The sequence below is a fragment of the Gymnoscopelus microlampas genome (genome assembly GCF_963454915.1).
Source record: "Gymnoscopelus microlampas genome assembly, chromosome: 4".
NCBI classification, from domain to species: domain Eukaryota; kingdom Metazoa; phylum Chordata; class Actinopteri; order Myctophiformes; family Myctophidae; genus Gymnoscopelus; species Gymnoscopelus microlampas.
In genome coordinates, this window is record NC_139941.1 from 38657902 (window position 1) to 38684149 (window position 26248).

A 26248-nucleotide genomic window follows, 5' to 3' on the forward strand; every position below is an offset into this window, starting at 1 on the left:
AAAAATATTTTTTGGGGTACAAGAGACACTGGGGAGCCCAAAAAATACTAAAAACCTAAAAAAAAATGAAATTCATGGTGTAGCCCCTTTAACTAATTCAAATAACACATACTTTGTTATAATGCCACCATAGAAATGAATAGCAATATTACCGTGCCAGTGTCCTCACATTGATCAATGAGGAAAAAGGCAGGGCAAATTCAAATCACTGACATGAGAGATTCAAGTTGGGTGACTCAACTGACAGTCCCCTGTTGCTGTGTGGATACTTGTCACTGAGGGTAAACAGCTCTCTTGGCCTGGTTTTCTAATCTGACATCCACCTCCCACCCAATCTCCTTATGCTGTGTGGCGTCAGCTGCAATGAGCTCCAGATGTGGGTTGGCACCCCTCCAGTCACGGCACTGGATGTGGTTAGAAGGCTGCAATGGAAACACCACCCACCAGCCGACCCAATGAAAGTTCCTCAGACTTCAGTGTGTGGTTTCTGTCGCGACTCCATATTTACAGTGACTCTGCAGAGACACAGAAGCAGTGCACCATAGCTTGATATAACTGAGTAGGGAAGACATTAAAGATATTTCTCTGCAAGTATGCATGCACACTGTATATGATAATGTTTGATGCTCGTTCAATCTGCTTGGAAAACATACTTCCACAAACCACTTTTTCCCATCGATGTTGGCATCTGCTTTTAAATGCTCGAAACAAATCATCCATCATATAAATTATATATATATATATATATATATATATATATATATATATATATAGTCTCTCATAACGTCATTAATGATCTGATGGATCATTAATGAAGTTAATGAGGCTTCCACAATACCAGACCTTTACATAAGTCTATCAGATTCCTGGATTTATGTCACTGCCCTTCCTAAATGGCAGAGCCAGTTGAGAAATAGTGACTGTGTTTTGCCTAAAACAGTAGGTACTAACAGATGGCACTTCTCTCACTGGTCATTTGTAAAGTTGTCACTTTAGCAGGTATGTTCAGTAAAATGGCTAGTCATTTTGAGTATGCCAGCCTCTGCTGTTCAATAACAAGACCAGGAGACCTGGTTCTGCCAGACCCAGAATAAAATCCTAGTATGTAGCACACCTACAAACCACTTTATACATGACGTGTCAGCCTGTGTCCCTTTTCAGAGATCCCTTCTATGCCCATGTATGGACGAAAGGGGGACAAAAAACTGACATGCCCATGTATGGACGAAAGGGTGACAAAGCCTCATGTAGGCCGACCCTCTGGGTCTGGCAAAAATAATACAGACTGAGAATGTCTTACCTTGACCCCACCAATGTTTAGGCTAAGATTATATTTAATCGCACAAGACTTTGGACAAAAAAATACATATTTTAAAATAAAAATGTTCAGAAAATTGCATTCTTGTTGAGTGGAACGGTTGTGGGACAAAGTATAAATTACGGTATACTGAAAGTAAAGTGTTCTTTTAAACAAAGTTTTCCTAGCCATATAACTTTTTTAAACAGAAAATAAACAGATTTAATTAAATTGATATGACTAGATTTTGTGTCTACTTTACTCTGTATTACTTAACAATGACAATGTTCCTGAGTGCCCAGTGCCCACTCCAGTGCTGTATGTAGGCTAATTTTGTTTTGCACTTAGGACTTGCCTTACCATGATGCATTACAATCTAGACAGTTATGTTAAACCTTTGCCTCATTTTAACAACCACTCACTTTAGTGTTCCAACAGTGTGATGGGAGGATTGAATGAGGTCAATCCAAGGAGCTTCAGAACATCAGCATAGAGTATTACCATAACTCTCTGTGAAGACTGCAGACAGAGGTGGTGATTATAAAAAGCAGTTATTCATACAACAGTTCCCCCTACTGTTTGACATAGACAGTACATTGGTTGATGTTTGGTTGCATTCAAGGTGGTGATATTGTGGTTACACACAACTTGCTCTCAACTGTTCCAGAGTGAATACTGAACAATCGTCAATATCCATTCATGCCAGTTTGGACAAAAGGAAGAGGGCAGGGCAAACAATGTGCACTGCACAATGAAAGTATCTGAAGAACAAATGAAATAATTCTGGAAGGCTGCCATCTGGGTCATTGTGTCACACACCTTGTAAGGTAAAGAATAGAACCCCTAGTTTTACTGAAGACTTCTATTTCTGATTATTTTGTTGCCACTACACAATGTAAATTAGGTTCATGTGAACTGCTCCAAAACAATGTGGTAAAGACTGAGTTAACCAAGAAAAACATCGCAAGTTGTCTGTGCCTTCAGACATTCTACTCAACAAGTAGCTAACGACCAGTGTCCACACAACACCCTTGTGAACTTGAAAAAGTACAGTTCAAGCACCCCCTCCTTCATGAAAGTATATTCAGCTCATTGTGCTACCATAGACGTATTTCTAAAATGAACTGATCCATACCTTTAAAAGATGGCTCTTTGGCTTATGGTTTGTATGAAAAATCCTATTCCACACCACAGCACAGATGACACTCTGATGCGATGGATGAATGACCAAATGCAGGACCACGACGTATCCCCTTCAGTTTGGAGTTCAAGAACTTCATGAAAATTCATGAAGTTTATTGCTCACTGGTAGGGTACATCTTGGTGGCGTTTCCCATGAGTACAGTCTCAGTTCAGCACAGATGTAAATCATCCCTATGTCACTCTGATGGTTTTAGCAGGTCCTGCAGGTGACCCTCTTTGACTAGCTGGTAAGGAAGCTGGTCCTTCTTGTTCACCTGAATGTGGAGGGAGGGACAGTGCTGGAGCAGCAGCTTGCATACCTCCTCTTGACCGCGTTCTGCAGCCTGCTCATCCATTTAAGAAAACACACATAACGGTAGAAGTTAAATACAAGAACTTCTCTCTCTCTCTTTAGTTTTTGGTTGTAGTTTTTTTGCACTGGTGTAGTATTGTAGCTTTAGAATAGAGTTAACACACAGTGAGTATTGAGATTGCAGGTCAGGCTGGAGAAATCAACTGAAATATAAAGAAAGATGCAGCACATTCTATCTCTGACACGTTTATTTAATATAAATAAATGCAGCAAGTTGCCGAAACAGAGCTAGAGTGTGTGGCAGCATTCTTTCTACTTCAGTAGCGTTGGAGCCTACCTTGTGTAAAGGGGATGCTCCGTCATCATCACATAGCCGGGGATCTGCTCTATGGTCTAACAGGAGCCTAACCACTTCCACATGTCCACAGTATGCAGCTCGATGGAGCGGTGTTGCACCACCTGGCGTCTGGGGCGATGCACAAGCTCCGCTCTCGAGAAGGAACTTGCATACAGTAAGCTGGCCACTGCGACTCGCATAGTGCTAAAATTAAACATGCAAGGAAATATCAGAGAAATAGTACATCTAGTAACAATCAAACCTATTTCTGTCACCCTTACCAGGGCAGTGTATTTGGATGCGTCTCTCAAGTTAGGGTCTGTGCCCTTCTGGACCAGCTTCCTGACTCTCTCCAGGTCTCCATCCATTGCTGCAGCCCAGATACCTGCAGGTATGACAACTTTTAAATGAGAGCAAATGTAGACTACTACTACATTTGTTGTAGTAGCCTCCCCATCCTGAAATCGAGGGGGAGGATGGCCCGATAGCTACTACATATGACCTTCCCATTCCCGACGGACCAGTCACCATGGATGAGTACTGGAGGCCGGAGGGCCATGGCTATCATGTGTGGCAAGAGCTGTGGGGAGGATGGACTGACACCCGAGGTTGTAAAGTACATGCCCGTAGATGAGTAAGTGGTGGAATTGATCAACCAAGCATACACGTCTGGCGAGCTCCATTTGAAGGTTTTGGCAGAAAACGTGTATTTAGTCCTTTCTACAAGATGGACCACAATCTCTGGACGCAATGGGACCAGTGGTGTAAAGTAACTAAGTACATGTACTCAAGTACAATTTTGAGGTATTTTTACTTTACTGGAGTATTTCCATTTTTCTGTACTTTTACTTCTACTCCACTACATCTCAGCGACAAATATTGTACTTTTTACTTCACTACAATTATTTGAAAACTTTAGTTACTAGTTACTTTGTAGATTTGGATTTTTACAAAACATACATTAAGCACTTCAGCCCTATATACATTTTGACCATTTGAAGATAGCCCATCTACAAGCTCACAATGCGTCGCGATGCCACGCATTGTGACCTTGTAGATCTGCTATTTTCAAGAGAGTTGTATACATTTTATACATTTGAAAAATTGTGAAATGGGACATTCTGCACAATGAATACTTTCTACTTTTGTTACTTTAATTTTACATTTTGATACCAATACTTTAGTACTTTTACTCGCGTACATTTTGAATTCTGGAATTTTACTTGTAACAGAGTATATCTACATTGCTGAGTATTTATACTTTTACTTAAGTAAAAAATGTGAGTACTTTTTCCACCACTGGATGGGACAGCATTCACAGCAGCAATAAACAGCTGCAAAATTCCTTCAACGAGTTCATACAGTCTCGCGTTCGAAAATACAGCGCTGAGCGCACTGGCCAATACAAACTAATAGGCAAGTGTGCTCCGGTGCGTAATTTCCGAACGCACAATATGTATGGTAGGGGGTACCCAAAGGGTAAGAAGTTTGCCCAGTTCTCCTGCACTCCAAAAGAAAAGCCCTCCACGAAATTGTATATAGTGTTAAATGACTGAAACATGTAATAGCAGCCATTCTGTGACTGTCACTCAGTAGTCATGCTTGTTAACCTCTTTCGAAGTCCATTTCATTCAGGGTCTGGTAGACACTGGGCGACGCAACTTTATGGGAGCAACAAGAACATTGTTCCGAATCAGACGCCATCAAGAGAAAGAAGTAAACGTTCGTTCTGACACAAGGGGAGCTATGAAAAGGTTTTTGTTTTTGTTTTAACTAAACAACAAACTACACGCCTAGCTTCCGGGTTTCTTCTTCTTCCTCTACATTTACGGTGGATGGTAAATAAATGATGCATTGGCACCACCAACTGGCGTATCCGAAGAAATGCGCCGGTTTGTTTAATAGGCAACCTTGCCCTAAATGATGCTTTCTTTATCCGGAATTTTAGGCTTCCCAATCAAAACCGCAACTTCCATATTTACAAGCAACTTTACAGAAAAACAAGCCCAAAGTAGCTTGTAATAAACGGACATGGCAACACTGCCCTTCTTTCGACGCACGCCCCTGTGAAACATTTTGAATATTTCTTGAAACATTTTAACAACACAAATCTATTACGGGGGTCCCTGGCACAAACTATTTTCAGATGGGGGGACAGGTGTGAGTACACACCGGGGAGTCCGTGGACAAATAGGACATTAATATGGGGGTCCTGACATGAAAATGTTTGCGAACTACTGGTTTAAACATCATTAGGAAACAAGCCCAAATAAGCAATTACACTTTAGAATCATCCCGACAAACCGCAATCCGCAACTACCAATATTTACAAGCAACTTTACAAGAAAAACAAGCCCAGGTCGCTTAAAATAAGCAGACATGGCAACCCTGGTCAGGTTCCGAAACAATCGGAAGTGGGTCGATTTTGCCTTCAAAATAAATGTCTACAATCTTGTCTGTTGGGTTGTCTGTTGAACAACAGACCAAACATTATTTTATAAAGTTATACAGTGGTACTAAACGATTAAACTAACCACCAAATCCACCAGGGATTCACAAACATGACCTTCCCATTCCCCCAACGGACAGTCACCATGGATGAGTAATGTTACTAACATTTGGTAACATATGATATATATGAATAAACCATATCTTTAAAATACGAAAGGGTTGATTATTGAATTGAACTAGTGTTGATGAACTGTGGAACTGTAGCCCCCCCCCCTTTTTGTTTTTTTTTGTTTTGTTAAGGGTATGTTGTGTTGTCTGTGGAACATTTTAGGGGGGAAAAAATAATTAATACAAAAATACAAAAGGGACTCAAATTGTATGTATTTGTCTGCAGACTGGGAATATTTTGTGCCAGGGACCTGTGTATCGTTAAAATATTCCACCTTTTCAAAGAATGTCCCCAAGATTCTTTTGAAAATAGCAGATCTGCTATTTGTATAGGCTATTTTCAAATGCAATATAGGTTTAATTAAAGTGCTCATGTGGCTTGTTGTTTGCATGCATGTGCCAGGCATGTTGCTTCTTTTGGGCTTGTTTTCATAGACGTGGCTGCTTATTTCTTTCACAAATTCTGGCAACGCTGAACTCAGCTTGTATTTTGAAATCGGAAGTCTTGCCATTATACCTTACGTTGGTGTCGCACTTGACGCTGTGCTCTGCCCTATGATAGTCTCGTGTTGTCTTAGTTATAACCAGCTAGTAGCAAAGCCAGCCAGAGTCAGAAAGCAAACATTACGTTTTCTTTGCAACTGTAGAAGCTGCCCTCAAGCCAAAGCGTCCAAAATTATGAGAAGAGTCAACTTATTTGTTAACGGGACGTCTAAAGATGGCAAGGTGCGTATAGCTTCCTTCCTAGTCCACTGACTCAACGAGCCTGGGCCGCAGAATAGAGTGACATGGCCTTATATGGCTTCAAGGTGTTTCATTGTTTATACGTTGCTACATTGTTATTATTACATTGTTTTATTACAATGTTGTTACGTGTTTGGGCTAACCTTTACCCGTTAGGCTGAAGGTTAGTTCAGATGTAAATGCGCTTCTATCTCTTAAGAAAAATATATGTGTAGTGACTGTCATGCAATGGTGGACAAAGTACTCAAATTTTTTACTTAAGTAAAAGTATCAATACTGCTATGTAGAATTACTCTGTTACAAGTAAAAGTCCGGAATTACAAATGTACTTGAGTAAATTTACAAAAGTATTGGCATCAAAATGTACTTAAAGTACCAAAAGTAAAAGTACTCATTAGGCAGAATAATGTCCCATTTAAAGTTTTCAAATGTATAAAAACCTTTTGAGAATAGCAGATCTACAAGCTCACAATGCCAGGCATTGTGAGCTTGTAGATCTCACAAGCTTGTAGATCTCACAAGCTATTTATAAGCTATTTTCAAATGGCCTATTTTGTTGCTATTTTTGAATGGCCGAAATGTATATAGGGCTGAAGTGGTTAATGTATGTTTTGTGATAATAATAAAAATCTAAGTATCAAAGTAACTAGTAACTAAAGTTTTCAAATAAATGTAGTGGAGTAAAAGTACAATATTTGAATCCCGAGATGTAGTGGAGTACAAGTAAAAGTATTGGAAATTAGAAATAATCAATAAGTAAATAATAAGTAAAGTGCAAATACCTCCAATTTACAGTACGTACTTAAGTAAATGTACATAGTTACTTCCCACCACTGCTGTTATGTTAAACATCATAGATTTTGCTCCAGCTATGTGAGAAATCATGCGATTTAAATAGTATACCTTATATCTCAAGTTTGTCAGATTCAGACAATATCTGAAAAATCCTTTCATCTCTAGGTTGTAGCAGTTTATGGAACCTTGGCTGACCTCTTATCTGTGGCAAGCAATAAGTTGGGAATCAGAGCCACCAATTTATACAATGGGAAAGGCGGTCTCATAGATGACATTGCGCTGATCAGGTAATATTGCTGTCCTGCCTTCTTCATGTATATATGTGCCTAGGGATGGCACTGGCCTAAATTGGAGCTTGTCCCTGGGTGCTGACCACTGTTAATTAATGCAGATGTTGAATTTCCCTACAGGGATCAATAAAGTAGGCCTATAACTTATACACCAAAATGTGTTCTGCCTAAATGTGTGATAATCAAGTTGCTGCATTCTTGTACTGTTATAGGGATGATGATGTTCTGTATGTCTCAGAGGGAGATGATCCATTTATTGGTGAGTATATTCACCAATGTGTCTTTTTCCAGTCTCCTTGGGAATCTTCCTTTTCATCACTTTACTTCCTCACCGTCTACATGTATACTTTTCAGATCCTCAGAATGAAGTCAAAGTTCCATCTGAGCGGCCAGGAGCGCAGACTGATTGGTTAACCCTCAATATTGGTGGGCGTCTCTTCACCACTACCCGGTAGGTGCAGAATGATATTATTGTGCTGTGCAGTGTGCACACACATGCTTAGTAAACGGATTGCAAAAGCTCAAATCAACAAAGTGACAGTTTAATTGGCATCCATTTGGATCATTTCTGTCTTGCACACAGGAGCACTTTGGTCAGTAAGGAGCCAGAGAGTATGCTTGCACACATGTTTCGAGAGAAGGGTAAGTTAACAGTATGGAAAATCTTTTTACGGTGTGGCTCTGTAGGAGGCTATTAGTCTAGAGATGGGTCTGTGAGTCTGTCTGTCTTTGAGTCTGTACTTGACCGAGCAGTGCCAAATTTCATGTGCTATCTGATCGCCAGTGGGCCAAGGAAGGAAGTACATCCTTTTGACATATTTAACTTCAATTTTATAATGGAAGTCAATGGCGGTTAGATCGGGCTGAAACCGTGTCCAAATTTGGAGTCCTAGATAGGTCGATGACTGGCCATATGAGGTCAGAGATCCACAGGGAAGCCACACCGTTATTAGACCCTGCCTCGTTATTGTAATCTGTCAGAATGGGTGTTGTGAACCTCTGTGTTTGCTTTAGATGTGTGGGGGAACAGACAGGATCAACATGGGGCATATCTGATCGACCGCAGCCCTGAATACTTTGAGCCTATTCTTAATTACCTGAGACATGGGCAGCTTATAATCAATGAAGGCATCAATATACGGGGTAAGTCTTACAGTTTTTCAAGATGTAAAACGTTTAGTATGATCCTTCTGAATAGATTCATAGAAATCATATGGGTTCATTGGAATGGTCCTACACTGTAAAATGAGTGTCAATTGAACTCAAATGGACCCTGGGAGTGGGGTCATGACTTTACTGTACACATGAATAAAGATCTGTAATTTGCTTATTGGTTGTATTATCCTAATTGTCTTTAAGGTGTCCTAGAGGAGGCCCGCTTTTTTGGAATTGAGCAGCTTGCTGAGCAGTTGGAAGTAGCAATAAAGGTGATCAGAAGCCTGGAAAATAGCATATATGCATACTTGATAATGTACTCTTTTGAGAGTATACTTACATACTGTTTCTGCTTTTAAACAGAACTCCCAGCCACCAGAGGACCACTCTCCAATCTCTCGCAAAGAATTTGTTCGTTTTCTGCTTGCTACGCCCACCAAATCAGAGCTCCGCTGTCAGGTAACACCACATTTGTACTTTAACACTGAATACATGGTCTTCAATGGTCAAATCACAGCAAGATAATATTGTACCTTTATTTCCCCTTTAGGGTCTTAATTTCAGTGGGGCTGACCTCTCTCGGCTTGACCTACGTTACATCAACTTTAAGATGGCTAATCTCAGCCGCTGCAACCTGACACATGCCAATTTATGCTGCGCAAATTTGGAACGGGCTGACCTCTCTGGAGCCAACCTGGATGTAAGCCTAAACAAAGTCATTGTTCACAATCACAACCATTAATAATGTCTGGTGCAGTCATAATGGGCAGTGCAGTCATTTGTTTGCCTTCCCTCTGATTAGCATCTTTTGATTACAGTATTTTTCACAAGTCTCATCTTCATGTCTGTGAACCTTTCTGTTCAGTTAAATTGACAATACATCAATTCAGTGTCAGAGCAGTGGTTGTGGGACACCAGAAATGTTTATGTATATATATTTTTTCTTTCTGGACATTGTGGGCCCCAGTTCAATAAAATATATGTGAGATTCAGTGTGCACTTGTTCACCACAACGACATACTTGCTCTCTCCCGCACATCTTCATTCAGGCAAGGTTTCTAGATTGGCAGCAACCCTAAAAAGCACAAGGGATTTGTTTCAAATTGAATTTAAAAGTATAATAAATGTACATTTATATATACACATTTTCTAGGTATTGTATATTTGATTACCCAAGTTCCACACTTTGCAAACTGCACATGAATTCATCCCCCATGCAGACAGTGGACAAAAATATGTAAAACAACACAGTTACATTTATAATACTTTTGTCTAAAAGGTCCGACCAAAAAAGTCCTTGCGGACTTGTTTCCGTTGGGGTCCTTTGTGACAATGTCATTTGTTTTGGGTCAAATGTATTTGTTGGCTGGGAGTGGGAAGCATGTTCTTCTAATATTTTACTACTGAAATGTACTGTAAATACTCATGTGTCTGGTGTATCTATTGAAGGGTGCCAACTTACAAGGGGTGAAGATGCTCTGTTCCAATGCAGAAGGGGCTTCTCTGAAAGGATGCAATTTTGAAGATCCATCTGGACTGAAGGCCAATTTGGAGGGTAATCCATAATATTTCTTAATTATCATTATAATAATCTAAGAGGAAGGGCCCATAACCTTGTCTTGAACTAAAATGTTATTGTATTTAGGTGCTAATCTCAAAGGAGTTGACATGGAAGGAAGCCAGATGACTGGCGTAAATCTGCGTGTGGCCACTCTCAAGAATGCAAAACTGAAGAACTGTAACCTGCGAGGTGCCACTTTAGCAGGAACTGATCTTGAAGTAAGTAAAGGAGAAATTCTGTGCATTAAGCCCTTTGTGACATTCTTAATTTTCAGGTGAAAAAATGTGGATGGTGGCTCTCTGTAGATACTTTTATACAGAGATCCTACAATAATGGAGTGAAGAGCTGTCATTTATGCCGGATTTGCTTTCTTGCACTGAATTAAACAAAGCTGCCTCCATTGTGTGCATTTACTACATAGCATGCCGGCGTTGCGTAATCAGTGTGACATGTAGCAACGGCCACAGGGTCTAGTAGTTGCATTCCACAGCATAGTGTAGTTCACAAAATACAAGATGGACTCACTGACAACGTAGCAAACCACAGTCACAGAAGCTCCTGTACTGATGCATTTCCACTAAGCAACATAATTAAGTTTGTTTTTCCAAATAAGTAGAGCAGGGGTCTGCAACCTTCTTGACATGTAGTGCCATGTTTGGGTTTTCTTGATAGTCAGCGTGCCATTTCAACATTAAATACACATATTAAAAACAGATTCTGATTGTCCATAAATATAACAACCTTATTTTCTTTTTCTTTGGAAACATTTTCTTTCACATCAGGACAATGATCATTAGACTTGCTCTAATAAGCCATCTATATCTCCCAGACTCCCTCCCCAGTCAGAGTTGAGTTTGAATGAATGTAGAATTATGTGCAGGATGTCATTGCATACAGATGTGAGGGAGCTTAATTTAATTGACAATTTTTAAATATTTCATTTTAATCCAAAAATCCTCTCTCTCACACTTATGCCAGTGTGCCAGTGATGACCCTCCCCTGTGCCAATGTTGGCACCCGTGCCTAAGGTTGCCTACCCCTGAAGTAGAGCACGCTAAAGTTGTATAACCCACCCAGTCAGCAGTCAAAAAAATCTGTCTAAAGTTACAAAACTCACTTCATAATGTAATTTCAGTCTCTCTCCCGTTCTCTTGCTTGCTCGCTCTTTTTCTCTCCCTCTATTCGGCTTCAACTACCATCGTTGCTGTCTCAATGACAGGGACCACATGGAGTACACATGGGGAATTGGCAGTGACTTAATTTGGACAAAATTGGGGATGTGAGAAAAGTGAAATTCAACAAAGTAGATTACACAACCTTTGTTTTATGTTTTTTGGTAAAATTTTGTAAAATTGTATATTGTGTAAGTATTTATATAGTGTTATTTGTAAATGTGGGTGTTAACCTGGAGTGGAACAGAACACACTTTAAAGTGTAGACAAGTTTTATAGCCACAATATGAAATCTCAAGGATAATAAAAGTAAGAATCATGTATTGTGAATGGGATGCATGACACATGTTTTCCTCTTCTTATTTCCGCATTTAAAACTTCTGCAGTGCATGCATAGACGATGATAATGCATGCAATACGCATACATTATCATTGTCTATGCACATCTTCACTAAGTACATGGGAGTCCTGGCTTATCGTTATTGTGTCTAATTTCCTTCTCTTAGAACTGTGACCTGTCCGGATGTGATTTACAAGAAGCCAACCTGAGAGGATCTAATGTGAAAGGAGCCATTTTTGAGGAGATGCTAACTCCACTGCACATGTCTCAGAGCGTCAGATAACTCTAGCAGCAACTTAAGGTCTGCAAATTCCACTTAGGCTGTTATTGCTTTGTCTCTCTTTTCCTTGGGTCAGCCTGTCCCTCTCCTGTTATCAAACTTATACCTGTTTGAAATGCAGGTAGCTACGGTATTATGCACATTTCTGGCATTCCACTGAATATTATGTTAGCTTTAAATGCCTTGCACTAGAGTTTATCCAGGGTTATTCATTTCTGTTTAGTGGCAGAATACTTCTAGATAATCTAGATGTTCAACTATCTCGTCGTTTGTCACCAAAACAAAAGAAAAACGTTTCTTCTTGTGTTTGAATTCAAAGTGTTTAAATTCAGTGTGTTGACATTTTAAGGTTTATGATTTACATCATTTTTATTTGTATAAGTTGACACAGTTCACTGGAAGTTGAACCTTATCAGACTGTGTACAGTAGGGTTTCATGTAAAAAAAGAAAAAGGAAAAAAAAGAGCCTCTTCTACTGCAGTGGTGGAGTCGATGGGGCTGAGTTATGACTGTGTAACGGTACGTTCTTCTCAAAGTATATAGTTTACTTTGCTGGATACAACATGATAAAAGGAGCTGATGCAAGCCAAAGCCATACAGTAGCACTGTCCAACTTGACTAAATGTGCTGTTACTGCAACATAAAACTATGCCAGGACCTGTTTTCAACCCAACTTCAGTATGCAATACATCATTTACAGCTGCGAGTGTTCCTATCCTGTCCTACTTTTGAATATTGCTTAAAGCTAATTTATACTTCATGGGATGACCATGTCATATTCCAAAAATGTTACTTTTTTGAGTGCTCCGGTATCCCACTGAGTGTGCATACCACTTACGTAAGGCTATAGTCCTTCGTGCAGCTGGCCCGGGTTAAAATGCGTCCTGAGGCTCTTTACTGCATGTCATCCCAACTCTCAATCCCACCTTTCCTGTTTCTTTGTTGAAAGAAAGCATCAAATTCCAAAATTATATCTTAAAGTCAATACATTGATTTGAAGAAGTAGAAATTGGCTTTTGCACCAAAAGCTGTCTTTTGTTTTGTGCTCTGTCGATCTACCTCTGTTTGTTTTATTACATTGTGAATGAATGTGCTGTAGTCGCATGTGTTTCACTGTGGCGTTGCTTATCTTGTATGTTATTCATTATTCCTATCGCCAAATATGAGAGAACAATCTCCAATTTTTGTGCTTCAATGAAAGTCATTGTTAATGTATATGATGTTCTGATGTCCTTTCGTCACTGTTGTATCACCTAATCAGTAGAAGTGTGGTTGTCTGAACACAGGCGAACCGTAAAGGTGCTGAACAGCTGCTTATTATGTAAACATTCTTCTGCTTTGCACAATGTTGTAAATGTAAAACCTTTGCGTTGTATCTTTTAACCTAAAGAAATGTATGGTGCTTGTCATCTAAATGTAAAGTCAAATCCAATGCTTCCAAAACATCCCAAAGTTCATAGTGTACAGTAGTCAAATGCTACCATGTCCTGCACTATGTCTGTCAAGAAACAATCTTGTGTGTTTTTACTGGACTCTTAACTGTCCGCCTGCATGTTTGAAGAGCTATACTCCTCTTTGGTGAAGTTACTGTAGGTGTAGTAGCTTAAGCTTTATCGAATGTGTTTAACCCAGCTCAATAGTAGGTACCCTGAGAATTATCAATGAAGGCAATCATGTTGTGTATTTTCATCTTGAGTGAAGATCAGTGTAAGAGTTATGGTTATTTATTTTGATACATAATATAATACTGATTAGTTTTGAAAGACAGTGTAGCAGTCCCACTTGTCTATAATTATTGCACTTGACCGTGGAAATATATTTTCCATAAATGACTGTTATAAATAAAAGTATAAAGATGATAAAGGGCTGGTTGTCATGTGTTTTGCAACATTATCAGCTGCATGTATCTCAGTTGCAAGAGATTGTGTTTGTCTTAACTGCAGATGTATGACTATGTAATTATTTGAAATGAGAAGCAAGTAAGTGGACCTATGATAGATTTTATAGCCATGCTCAGCTTGCCTCGTGTGTGTGTCACCTGTTGTCCCCAGTCAGTATAAGAGCAAATATCACAAAGTGTAATCTTTTAAAAGGCCTGGCGGGGTGGCAGTAGATGTTCTTTTAAAGATATGAAATTCCACTTTGTGACCCCCACTAGTGAAGGGTTAGATGTTAACTACCTATAAAAGCTTCAGAAAATATTGTGCAGCTCCATTCATGTAGAACTATAGATAACAGCTAATCAAAGAGAGAAGCTGTCCTACTTGTGCCTGGAAAGGTAAGAGGAAGTACTGTGCTCGACCAAATAAGCAATTCCACTCTGTATTGATCAGCACTGAGATATTTCATTGTGTGTTGGAACAAGATCAAATTGTATTTGAAAGAATAAAGCCAGTCTATTTTCCATTTGTAATGTGAAAGTGCCTCATTTTTAGAATGACAAAAAACAGGTACTGTGCTGCTCCCTCTGAGGACGTTAGTGGCACAGGGCTACTATCAGCATTGGCCATATGGTCTCTGACTGAGCCCAGGGGGACAAGGAATTCACAGAACCTTTCAGATACACAGAACAGTGTAAGAACTAAGTGCATTATCTTGTGGTTGCTATCACCGTCAGCCAAAGGCCCTGCACACTGTGTGAGTGTGCAACTAATCTTGGAGGTAACAGGATAGGTGGGCACCTCTGTGTTAAATTGGCTATTTTTCCCAAAATGTCAAAATATACATATATATATTTGGAAAATGTTTTTAAGTAAAGTATACATGATTAGAACATGCAACAAATTGATACAAAACCTGTATATCCAGTAATTTTGGGGCATAAACAAGAAGTTGAAGGATAAAATTAAGTCTGAGAATGATGAATGAGGTACGTGCAACAATATCAAAATCAGCCATGTAATTTTTGTTTTGGGGGTGTTGGGGGATTTGGACCGGGGACTGCTAAAACATATAGTCGGGCCTATATTTCCCCTCCTAGCCACTGCTTGGGAACCATATTAAGCCAGCAGAGGGCACTAGCAAATAGTGGAAATTTCACTCTTTGAGATCTTTTCCTTGATAGTTTAAGGGAATTCATTGGCTTCTTTATTCTTAAGCAAAATGATTTAACGCCTCATTCATTGAATCATAAAATATAATTTCCCACCAGAATAGTGACATTACATGTAAAACCTATACACATTCTGTAAAGAATGGCTGTAAATAATCAGTTTCGAGTGTAACCAGGATTTGGATCTGATCTTGTCAATACTATAATTTATATTAATTTATTTGTGTTGTGGACAGGCATGCATCCATCTAAAGATAAACCAAGCAGTCCTGCAATTATAGTGCATCACTGCACGAGATAGGCTAATGACAACTCTCATTGTTTGCCTGGCTTACTTCAAATAATACAACACAATCTCTTCTGGATAACAAAAGACCCGCTGACAATTCATTGGATAAGCAACATGAACATTGTTGGAACATGTACACGTATAAATAGAATTTAAACAAACATTGAAAATGCCATTCATCATGACCATTAGACTGTGAAAGCACAATGTGCAATATCCTGCTGATTAGTGAATAGGTCAGACTTTAAAAATAAATCTCAAATGGATTGTGATTTTCAAAGTATTTCAATCTGTCTGCCACTCTGCTCTGCTACTCAGCAAACACACCAGATAGTCTGAGATAGATAATCACTTCCACAGGCATCTTGTTGATGAAATCGCAAACATTGCCATTCAGGACACTCATTGCATCATATGGAAGAAGTATTGCCCTGAAGTTGATAAGGAATAAACATAACACATAAGCCACAGTATCACAGGTGAATGAAGAAAAACATTTACACAAGCTTGATTCTGTTAGGAGCAGCAATTCCTTGACCACATACACTCTTTTGAAATTAACTCAATCATAATCAAAAACATATATACAGCAGAGAACATATTTACATTTCAAAAAGAGGGAACATCAAAGCAACTGGTCATCAAGGTGGATACATTTAAGCACAGGAAGTGGGGCAACTACACATTATCATAAGAGATAAGACAACTTTATTATCATTATAATGATGGGATAAGTAACATCACAACATCACATGAAATGATGATGTTACTCCCTGGATTTAAAACAATATTAATAGCAATGAAAACAGTTAGACAAATCTGTAAGAGCAGTACACAACATCAAGGTAATCTGGTGTGCAAATAAACAATTGGCAAAATATATTTAACAGTGTATAAACACACTATACATTATTTCATGGAAGAGAGTTTAGTCCAGTGTGTGTGTGTTGTAGTAAATATTTAGTAAGACTGTATTTGAAGTCAAATAATGACAAATCAATAAACACTGTACCCAGAAAACACCTGTTGGAGGCCCAGGCATGGGTCATTTTCGTAACTGTACTAAATAATTTAAGGCCCAGAACTAACTGGTCTCCACAAGATGTTCTTGAAGCAGGTGAACAAAAGTGAACATCAGGGAGGGAAATAAAGCCCAATGCTGTAGTTGAAGATAGGAACCACAACACCACCCCCTGCTGAGATGACAGCAATTGCAGATCAGCTTATAGATCTATGTCCTCCCACATTAAAATTACATGTGCAGTGCTTGAACTTGTAGGAATGAATCTAAAACAGATTTTCAGGACTTTTAATCAGGGAGCCTGAAATGAAAGATCTTTATGCCTAGCACACCAATAACAACTCCTAATTGATCTAATTCCCTACCCTCTTCCGATCCATACTGATCAATGATTCTTCCCCCTTACATCTATTTTTGTGAACCGAGGTGCGAAAATATTGGTAAGTACCCAGTAGTTGATTATACATTGACGTGTGTATTAAATGCAATTTAAGCATGATACAAGTAATAGAGTCCAAAATATTAGATTAGTCACCAGCCCCCCCCCCCACCCCCCCCAACTATCACAATGATATCTCACATTCTTTGACTTCTTTCTTCTCTGTCTATATCAACACCGGTGTAGCCGAGGGACGATTGTTGAATACGTACAGACAGACAGTCTGGACGTATTCAACAATCGTCCCTCGGCTCCACACTGTCCACTCCAGTGAATCAGCTAGGATTAGCCTCTGTCAGAGGGTTAAATTGTGTGTCTTTAATAGGTGATGCTCCTCAGTTGAAAAGAAAACCAATGAATTGCCTAACAATGTTGTAGTTATAGTCAACTAAAGCAGGAGGATGTTGTATCCCTTTTTCTTCCAATCCAAGCAAAAGACCTCTAGGTCTGATCATAATGTATAAGGGCTTATAAACCCACTATCTATCTGTCCATCTCTATATCTATTACATAAATATATTACATATTTAATGCAGTGTGTTTAATTAGTCATGTGTGGTTGAGATGTTGGAGCCAAATGATTTTTTGCTACAACGGAAGCATAAATGAAAGCACAAACATGCTGTGCCTAATACAATCCTGGGGGGAAACTGTCTGACACCAATCAGGGACTGTTACTCCCTGCTGTCGAGTCTACTTGTGTCATGTAAGACGAAAAAAATGTGTGTGTGTGTGTGTGTGTGTGTGTGTGTGTGTGTGTGTGTGTGTGTGTGTGTGTGTGTGTGTGTGTGTGTGTGTGTGTGTGTGTGTGTGTGTGTGTGTGTGTGCATGCGTGTCTGTGTGAACTGTGAATGCAAGATCATCTACAGGATGAACTATAGTTAGATTTATTTCAAAAGCAGAGGAACAGATACTTCTACATTTCATTTTGAAAGATAACATTACCCAGGATGGCCAATGAAGAATCAAGCAAAATTCATATCCTCACAAAGTCAAAGTAGATCAGTAGTTGATTTCACAAAATACTAAGAAAAAAGGTAAGCATATCAGGGATGTGGCTGATTCCACAGTCAATTAGGGCGAAAGGTGAGGGAGCCAGCCAATATTGATTGAGCCGATAAACGTGTTTAACCCCAAGGTGAGTTACATGCATGTTCTGATGCAATCTCATAGATGTTTGCATTTCTAATACAATAATTGGAATTCTAGAAGCAGCATAGCAGCTCCCTGTGACCTTTTCATCTGACAAGACAGAAAAGCCTGAAGTAGCAAAGATCCATAGTGGCCATTGGGACTTAGGGTCATTTAGCCTACCAGGGGATGTTAAAGTGGAATTTTGTTAACATTTTCAATATACTGTACTGTACATGTCCTTTCATGCAGATCTCAATGACAATTGTTATTATTATTCATATTGAGAGATCCATGTGCTCTGTTTATGATAATGTGCTATGCATTTACATGCATATAGCTGCATGCATAGTCTATATACCACAAAGAACAGCTTCATCAAAGTTATTCTCCACCCTACAACATAACTCCCACTATCCCTGTGATCTTGTATGGTTCTCCCAAATGAATATTTAGATTAGATTAACCAAGATTAAAAATTCCTCTATAGAGCATTTACTTGAACCTTTGCCCTCAAATGAGCTTAATTTCTTAGAAGCACTAACAACTCTGAGACACAAAAAAAAACACATCCATATCCCCATTGGTTAATCCTATCACCACATCCATAAAATGCACTTTCACTGTGTTGTGAGTTGATGTCATCACCATATGACCTGGTTTTATTGTTCCTACCTTTTGGACCAACTTGTTCATGTAGTTATGAATGAGGGCCTAGTTCTTGACAAAGCATTTCCTGGAACTTCATGTGAGATTTCTGTTAGTGTTCTGCATTAGGTTCAATAGCTTTTCCTCTTGACTGTTCTTATATGTGACAAATATTCTAGATGGCCATTTTTGTCTGAATATCATGCTCTGTTGTTGAAAGAAATGGTTGACAAAGAGAATGTGTATATCTTTATCAACAAACAATAGTTTGTATACAGAGAGAGGGGAAGATCTAGGACCAGGACAGAATCACAACAATCACAAGAACTGAGTGAACTGTTCTGGGTTTGTTTCCATACACACTTGATTTCAGATAAGGTTCTCAGAATATAAATTGGACCCTGCTCAGGAGGTAGAAATAACCATGAGTTCTGGCAACCCAGAACTCAGAACTATGCTTTTAAACTATGCTTTTGCGTGGAAGACGACAAAACATTCATTCTTATCATCAAGCTTAATGGACAGTGAAATAGCACAACTATAGTTTTGCGGGTACATATCACCCTTATTAGCAGGCTGGATCACAATGCAAATAACGTAAAAATGACTGGATATAACATGCTCTTAGCCTGGTAAACCCTCCCTCCGGAAATCAAATGGAAATGAGATTTCCGGAGGGAGGGTTTACCAGGCTAACATGCTCTATATTCTGATAGTAATAATCATTACTACCTTTTAAGATTGAGATATCAATTTCATCCAATCGGTATTACATTTCAGCTACATATCAGCTTACATTTTGTTCCAGTTAGAATTTTGTCAGTAAATTATTTGGCTCATCATTTTCAATTTCAGTTGTTTATCCTGTGTCCTGTATGACTTCTCTCTCCTGATTGGACAAAATTGGTATCCCGACGTGAAAATGCATTTTGTTTTCTAAAGAGCTGGAGAGAAGGGGAGACCCCTTGTTACTGAACCAACACTCTGATTACTATCGGAATATAGAGCTATTTAAGCCTCATTTTAACGAAACAAAACAAAAAATCACTTACACCACCTTTAAGAAAACTAGCATCCCTGTTCAGGGGCAAACATTCTGCAAAAGATAACAGATCTACAAGCTTAGAAAGCGTCGCAATGCAGACTGAGTAACTGCAGCACATCAGTGATAGGTTCTTTGAATGTTATTCATAAAGCCTGTAAAAAGAAACGCAATACAAGTTTGTAGATCGGCTATTTTTGTCAACGATATTTGGTGTAGTGGAAAAAAAGGAGTGGGCCTAGTATAAATGCCTGGGGGTCAATATTTGTAAGTAGTTCATATTTTTTCAATAATGGACACTTAATTAACATTAATATTTTCACACTTGGATCTCACACACATATCACTTTGATATTTGCCCCACTGTACACCAGAGACCACTAGAGTCAGACTAGAAGAGCTCATGTTTAAACATATCAAAAGCTTTAGCCTCAGGCTCAGGGGAATGACTATGCAGAGAGGAAGAGAAGGTGATATCCCATAGTTGAGGGAGATTTCCTATGAACAATGTAGTGCAGATGAAAGCCTGCAATTAATGCATCATTTTGCTTTTGATGGGTGATTTCCACATACTTCCAATATGTGTATTACTGCATGTGGAAATTATAGTGATTCTGCTCTGGATTTGCGAAACAAACATCTGAGAGGACATTTCTCACACTGTAATCATGTTACATGTTACATGTATGTGCATTTTCGTGAGCTAAAAATCATATTTTTGTCACAAACCAGATTGGTTGGCTACAGAGGACTTACGGCTACTTCCATTTTGAAATATAGAGTATGCTCAGACAGGAAAGTCGACAGGAAGTTTGACATATTGGTGTAGCCATAGCATGATTCATCTTGGCATGTTTTCCAAGTAACCTTATGAATAAATACAGTAAACTGCTTCCCTGTGGGAAGGACACACCTACCAAAGTAAAGACCTTCAAAGAGCAGGATTGTGTATCAATAAAAATGTGTTTTACAACAGAGACACTGAATGGTTACATACACTGGTACATGGTTTAATTCAATTCAATATTACAAAGAGAAGTTTACTTTCCAACTACACGTTTTATAGCAGAGATACCAGCAGTGCTACAGTGCTGTTTATTGCCAATCACAACATGAAGTATAACTGTGTCAGATCTACTACAGTGCATACATATATCAACTTATGGACATATACAGTGGAGGAACGCTGCATTGACATAGTCCTTTCTGCCTCTTATATTTTATTTTATGGCACTGGATTTATGGTTGTTGTGTGACACATTTTATTTCAAAAACCTTCCCTCATACAGCAATATAATATTGGACATAGACCTTGGTGGACAGCATTAAATGTATGTAGTTCTCAAACTCATTCAATATGAAAGTTTTCTGAAATAGATCACGTATTTCTCACTAGTTTAGATGTTAAAAACTACATTAACATGATGCAAGTAAATCATTTGAAAATATTAAAAGAAACCGCCTAGGGCAACTTTTAAGCAGCTATTTTATGTGTTCTCCATCAGTTGTGTAATAAGCTAGTGTCTATGAATAATCATTAACACATTTTGGTTAACAATCCCTTTAATTTCTTATGTTAGTTTTAATCAATATACTATTAACACAGAACATTGCATTCTACAGCTCCCATAAGGTACATTTCCACCGTCCACTTCAGCTTGTCAATACAATCCATGTGGTTCCATTGCTTGTAGTCAGATATGTAAAAAGCACATTATAATGGTATTCAGTCTAGCCTTCATAATTCAGAAAAATACACACGAGAAGGAACATTGCAGATATACATACAGTACAGCATCTTCAGATTAGAAGATTTAGATTGTTGTGTTGCCATTTACACATGATTACAACACACTTGCACAATATATTGTAATTGGAAGACTGCTTGTGTCTTCAATAGTCCTACAATACTTACACATGTACAACCTTTGCACCATCATTTGGTTATCTACTTCCTCCTCCTACAGATGAAGTCAAACTGAATGGAGGGCGCTGTGCCATGGCAGTTAAGTGTTTACATTCTGCTCCAACTGGACAGTCTAACCAGGTTTATAACTCCAGCAATATCAGCCTCGTTTTGGCACAAAACAAAGCAGGAATAGAATGGATGACCAAAACAATGGAGGATTAAAGGCCCAATATTTTTTTTTTGTCTCACATTTAAAGGTTCATGCTAATGGATTCTTTGCTCAAAATTGATCCCTTGGTGATCTCAGTGCTGACAACAGAGAGGGGGAAGCTCTCGTACCTCTCTGTCGACCCCCAGCAGCGGCATCGCAGCAGGGTCGACTTGAGTTGCTTCTGGAAGTTGCTGTTGAGGAAGCCGTAGATTATGGGGTTCACGCACGTGGAGGCCATGGCCAAGAGGTGGCAGGCTGAGAAGATGATGTCGTGCTGGCAGGACGGGATGGCCTCGTAGTGCCAGTCGAACACCGTGTTGAAGACGGTGAGGGGGAGCCAGCAGAGGGCAAACGCAACCACAATGGAGACTAACATGGCGGTTATCCTCTTGGATTCCTTGGACTTTTTTTGGTTGGAGTCCCTGGCACGGTCAACCATATTTTTCCTCTTCCTGAGGCGTAGGAAGATGTGCAAGTAAAAGAACATAATGAGAACAAGAGGTAGGATGTATTGAAAGACCAGCAGGAAAGTGGTGTAGGCCAGCCGGTTGTCAATCAAGGGCCATTCCTCCATACAAACAAGGTGGTTGTTGACTGAAAAGGGGATGCTCAGGTTCTGGAAAGGTGAGTTGGTGAGAACAGTGAATGACAAAAAAGGTGAAGAAATGATGCAGGCCACCACCCAGGTAATGCCTACAGCCACATAGGATTGGGCCACCACAGGTTTCCATCCAGTAGGGTAGATGATAAGTTGGTAGCGTTCCATGGCGATAAGGACAAGGGAAGAAATGGAAACGGTAACGGATATACACTGGACAAAAGGGGTGAGCTTACACAGGGCCTCCCCCAGAATCCAGTGGTCCATCAATGTATAGATAATGGTGACGGGCAGGCACACAATGCATATGAGGATATCAGAGCAGGACAGGTTGGCAATGAAGATGTTGGTGACGTTGTGCATCTCCTTCTGCCGTGTAATGACGATCACCAGGCAGGCGTTACCGACGAGGCCCACCGCTATTACTGCGCTATAAGCGATGATCAGGAAGGTAGTGCCACTAACTGAGGGTGGACACTCCTCTGTTAAATACCATGGCATCTCTCTCCATGAGGTCTGGCTGTGGTTGGTGTTGTGGTGCAACTCCATGATCAGATTAATTACTAATTGTTTTATTACTATGTTTCACACCTGTATGTAATTATTTAAAGGCTAATAATGGATTTTCTCACAGGTGTCCATCATCATTTACTTTTGCCATTTTTACTGCAGTCTTCGTTTGCTGCCTGAAAGAGGAAAAGAAAAGGTGAACATTAAAAGCTATACAAATTAATAATAATTACATCAAATTCCTGACAACTGTAGTGGGTGGGGAAAAATTGTCCCGTGATTCTTTTAAATATTACATATACAATACAATACATGAAGGCTCTGCAACTGTTTACTTGCTGCAGGACAAGTTTCAAGTTTCCAAAGCTTGTGACTAGCATTCTATTATTATCTGTTTGGCCTTGAAAAGTCTTTAGTAGTTACTTTTACAGCTGTGTAAACACAGGAGACAGATTTAACATTACAAACCCCAGAATGATGAATAGAATAATTGTGCTAGTATGCAAATATGATGAGTCTGACAGAAAAAGAGAGAAACTCTTTCTCTTATTAAATGCTATAAGAGCAAATGATGCGTTTATGGCATTTCATCAAGAAGCCAACCCAGATGAAGACAGTGTTATCATTATAAAGCTGAGATCATTTAAATTTCCATCACAATAACCGTGTTAATGACTGCTACCTCGCAATTATTCTTCCTCATTGTTTTCTGTCATGCAACAGTGGGAATTTAACGGTTTCTTTCTCTGTGAAATAATTATTTCCCCACGGCATATTCATGATTTTCACTTCGGAATCCTGAACATACAGTATGCCAAAACTGTACAGTAAGCGCCTCCATGTTAATTTAAAGTCTGAGAATGTAAACTGAGTGCAAATAGACCTTTAGAGGATGCACAAAGATTTATACAAATGGACTTTTACAGGTCACACACAAATGTACCCATATGGACCTTTAGGGGTTCAATTAACACTGAGTATTTAGCCGTGTACTGTGTTGGGGAAAATAATTGCCATTTCATTACACTATAACTCCATGAACAGTAACCAAGATGATGCATGCATGAGTGTGTGAGCAATTAGCGTGCTCACCCACACAATGCTTGTGTGTTACACTGCGGCTTCACACACTATATAAGGTTTGTCTTTAAGACATTGTTCACAAACATTGTGTACGATTGAAAGCATTTATCATATTGAAATGAGGGCTTCTCATCGTAAATGTACCATAATGACATCAACTGTCACAGTATGTTCATGTATCTTATAATGTATTGCCTCACATGTGATGATTACAAATACAGTGTATTAACACCTCAAGTCCTATTTTACACTTCATCTTATGAAGGTGACGTGCCTATCTTGTCTATCTACAAACTTCACATCTTAACATGTTGTGAGCTTGTAGATTGGCTTTTTTACATTTTTATTTTACATTATTGATGATTAATATGATATGAATCCCAAATTGTGTGTACTTATAGTCTTCTCAACAACATAATCTTTCAGGATGTGAACTTAAGATTGACTGTTTTTTCAATAAAGCCACATAATAATAATAATGATTATTTATGGCTGAGCTTGGGAACTTGAGGTAATGCATGACCACAGAATCTCCTCTCTGACCATCTGCTAAAAAAAGAGACAGCCCTGGGGAGGGCAAAAGGCTTTCCAAAATGTTCCAAAACCAAACAGGGAAAATAGCAATATTGGTGCCATATGTTAGCTAATTATGGACGTGATTAAACTCAATCTGTCATTATGGGCTAATTAGATATGCATTAAAGTGTCAGAAACATAGGCCTACAGCTTAGTTGAGCACAAGAACAACTGTTAAGTCTAGTCACTGAGGGAAAAGCGAGCAGGCTAGTTTTCATCTAATATCAGATGTATGGGAAATAAGCAAATTCATTGACGAAAGCACTTTGTCTGCATCACATTCTACAGAGCCCCTCATATTCTCTCATGGGGGGAAAAGGCAAAAGAGAGTCACGCAGCCCTACCTGAGCCTGTATAAAGTGGGAAAGTGTCATATGTCCTACCCCTCGATCGCCGTTATCCTTCGACAAACTGCCGGGTGATGATGATGATCAGCGGGCTGTTCTCTGCATACAACAAGCCTGACTTATGTTATGCCTGACTAGTTTCTGGACAGGTAGGTATACGCACCCAATAGACGCTCTTTTGGGTTTTAGAAGCCAGCGCTCCCATTCTAACGACGATATCACTTAACATTTTTGGCATATTAATATCTTTGCTGCCTGTTTCATAAAAGCACCATTGCGTGCGTGTGCTGAACGGTTAAACGTGATTAAAATGAATTAATAACCTGGGCTACAGAAAATACCGGTATCAAGTAGGCTATGCAGCTCTCTCCACACTCTGAAAATACCTGAGTTATTTAAACATTTCTTTTAGTTAGTTGTTGTCACACTAGTAATGTTCACCTACCAGAATCAATGTTCTCCTCTCTCTTTGAACTTGGAACAATGCTGTGATGATCCATCCAGTGCAGACAGACATAGCAGAGTTTCTGACCAAGGAGAAGGAGGTGAGCTGGTCCTGCAAGATCACATTCTAATGATACAGCCTGAGATTCCTCTTAAAGCAACCTGATACCTACAGCGGACCAGAAGGGACGTGATTGAAAACGCGTTACATAATAGCCAATAGACTTGGGCTTCGCTTGACACGCGCCCGCGCACACGCACATCCGCATCGGCACAACGGGGGAAACGGAGTAATTTGAAATAATTTAGTGAGCCTGCAGTACGTCATCAGCCAACTAGTCTGGATGTTATTGTCTCCGCCAGGCCGAAGGCGTGGCAGAAAGTAGGCTATGTTTTTCACCCTGTCTGTCTGTCCATCCGATCTGTGAGTGTGATGAGTGTGTGTCTGTGAACAGCTAATCTCCTGCACCGTTGGGCCGTTCGCAGTGAAACTGTGCACACACACTCCCTGGATGCCAGAGCTGCCCCGAATTTTTCAGATCGGCATTTTACAGCGCCACCAGGAGGCAGATTTTAGCAAAACGCTTCTTTTACATATTTTGTCCAAACATCACGCAAATCGTTACACAGTATCTCTATTCATTGAACGAAACAGGTCTTTCAGATTTTTCATATTCCACCCATTGGCTAAGATTGACTTCCAAAGTTTGCAGGAGTGCTCTGTTTTGAACAAAATGTCTCAATTCATGAACACAGCGTCAGCGTGCGATTTCCGTAAAATTTTGCACGCATATTCCCACTAAGCCGAGGACGTTTTTTTCAAATCAACCACATGGTGTGGTGAAACTTTGCAGGCACAGCAC

At 39.4% G+C, this 26248-nt stretch overlaps 3 protein-coding genes across 4 annotated transcripts; 1 reads left to right on the top strand and 2 right to left on the bottom strand.

Moving 5' to 3' along the window:
- Positions 1-227: 227 nt before the first annotated feature.
- Positions 228-4926, bottom strand: ankrd39 (ankyrin repeat domain 39). 2 transcript variants are annotated; one of them, XR_014600603.1, is made up of 5 exons: positions 4740-4926; positions 3411-3514; positions 3130-3333; positions 1720-2823; positions 228-515 (listed from the first exon to the last, which is right to left on the bottom strand). XR_014600603.1 is itself a non-coding variant. In XM_084054668.1 (4 exons), the coding sequence occupies exons 1-4, from the start codon at positions 4831-4833 to the stop codon at positions 2677-2679; spliced, it is 549 nt and encodes a 182-aa protein (XP_083910794.1). In that variant the 5' UTR covers positions 4834-4926; the 3' UTR covers positions 1323-2676. The 2 variants fall into 2 exon arrangements, 1 of the variants encoding a protein (XP_083910794.1); XM_084054668.1 differs by lacking the exon at positions 228-515 and having other exon boundaries at positions 1323-2823.
- A 1345-nt stretch (positions 4927-6271) lies between these two features.
- Positions 6272-12522, top strand: kctd9a (potassium channel tetramerization domain containing 9a). The gene is made up of 12 exons (XM_084054467.1): positions 6272-6474; positions 7453-7574; positions 7790-7836; positions 7932-8028; positions 8161-8219; positions 8592-8720; positions 8937-9004; positions 9096-9191; positions 9283-9432; positions 10182-10287; positions 10378-10511; positions 11972-12522. The coding sequence occupies exons 1-12, from the start codon at positions 6304-6306 to the stop codon at positions 12086-12088; spliced, it is 1296 nt and encodes a 431-aa protein (XP_083910593.1). The 5' UTR covers positions 6272-6303; the 3' UTR covers positions 12089-12522.
- An 8320-nt stretch (positions 12523-20842) lies between these two features.
- Positions 20843-25438, bottom strand: npy8br (neuropeptide Y receptor Y8b). Its single transcript, XM_084054867.1, has 2 exons — positions 25387-25438; positions 20843-23111 (listed from the first exon to the last, which is right to left on the bottom strand). Exon 2 carries the CDS (start codon positions 22972-22974, stop codon positions 21868-21870), a length of 1107 nt encoding a protein of 368 aa, XP_083910993.1. The 5' UTR covers positions 22975-23111; positions 25387-25438; the 3' UTR covers positions 20843-21867.
- Positions 25439-26248: the final 810 nt, after the last annotated feature.

Coding starts and splice junctions, on each gene's coding strand:
- kctd9a (XM_084054467.1), top strand. CDS start 6,304: ATGATAGTCTCGTGTTGTCTTAGTTATAACCAGCTAGTAGCAAAGCCA. Junction 9,005..9,095: donor AGTTGGAAGTAGCAATAAAG/GTGATCAGAAGC, acceptor GCTTTTAAACAG/AACTCCCAGCCACCAGAGGA. Junction 10,288..10,377: donor ACTGAAGGCCAATTTGGAGG/GTAATCCATAAT, acceptor TATTGTATTTAG/GTGCTAATCTCAAAGGAGTT.
- ankrd39 (XM_084054668.1), bottom strand. CDS start 4,833: ATGGCGTCTGATTCGGAACAATGTTCTTGTTGCTCCCATAAAGTTGCG. Junction 3,515..4,739: donor TGAAATGGACTTCGAAAGAG/GTTAACAAGCAT, acceptor TCATACCTGCAG/GTATCTGGGCTGCAGCAATG. Junction 3,334..3,410: donor CATCCAAATACACTGCCCTG/GTAAGGGTGACA, acceptor GTTTAATTTTAG/CACTATGCGAGTCGCAGTGG.
- npy8br (XM_084054867.1), bottom strand. CDS start 22,974: ATGGAGTTGCACCACAACACCAACCACAGCCAGACCTCATGGAGAGAG.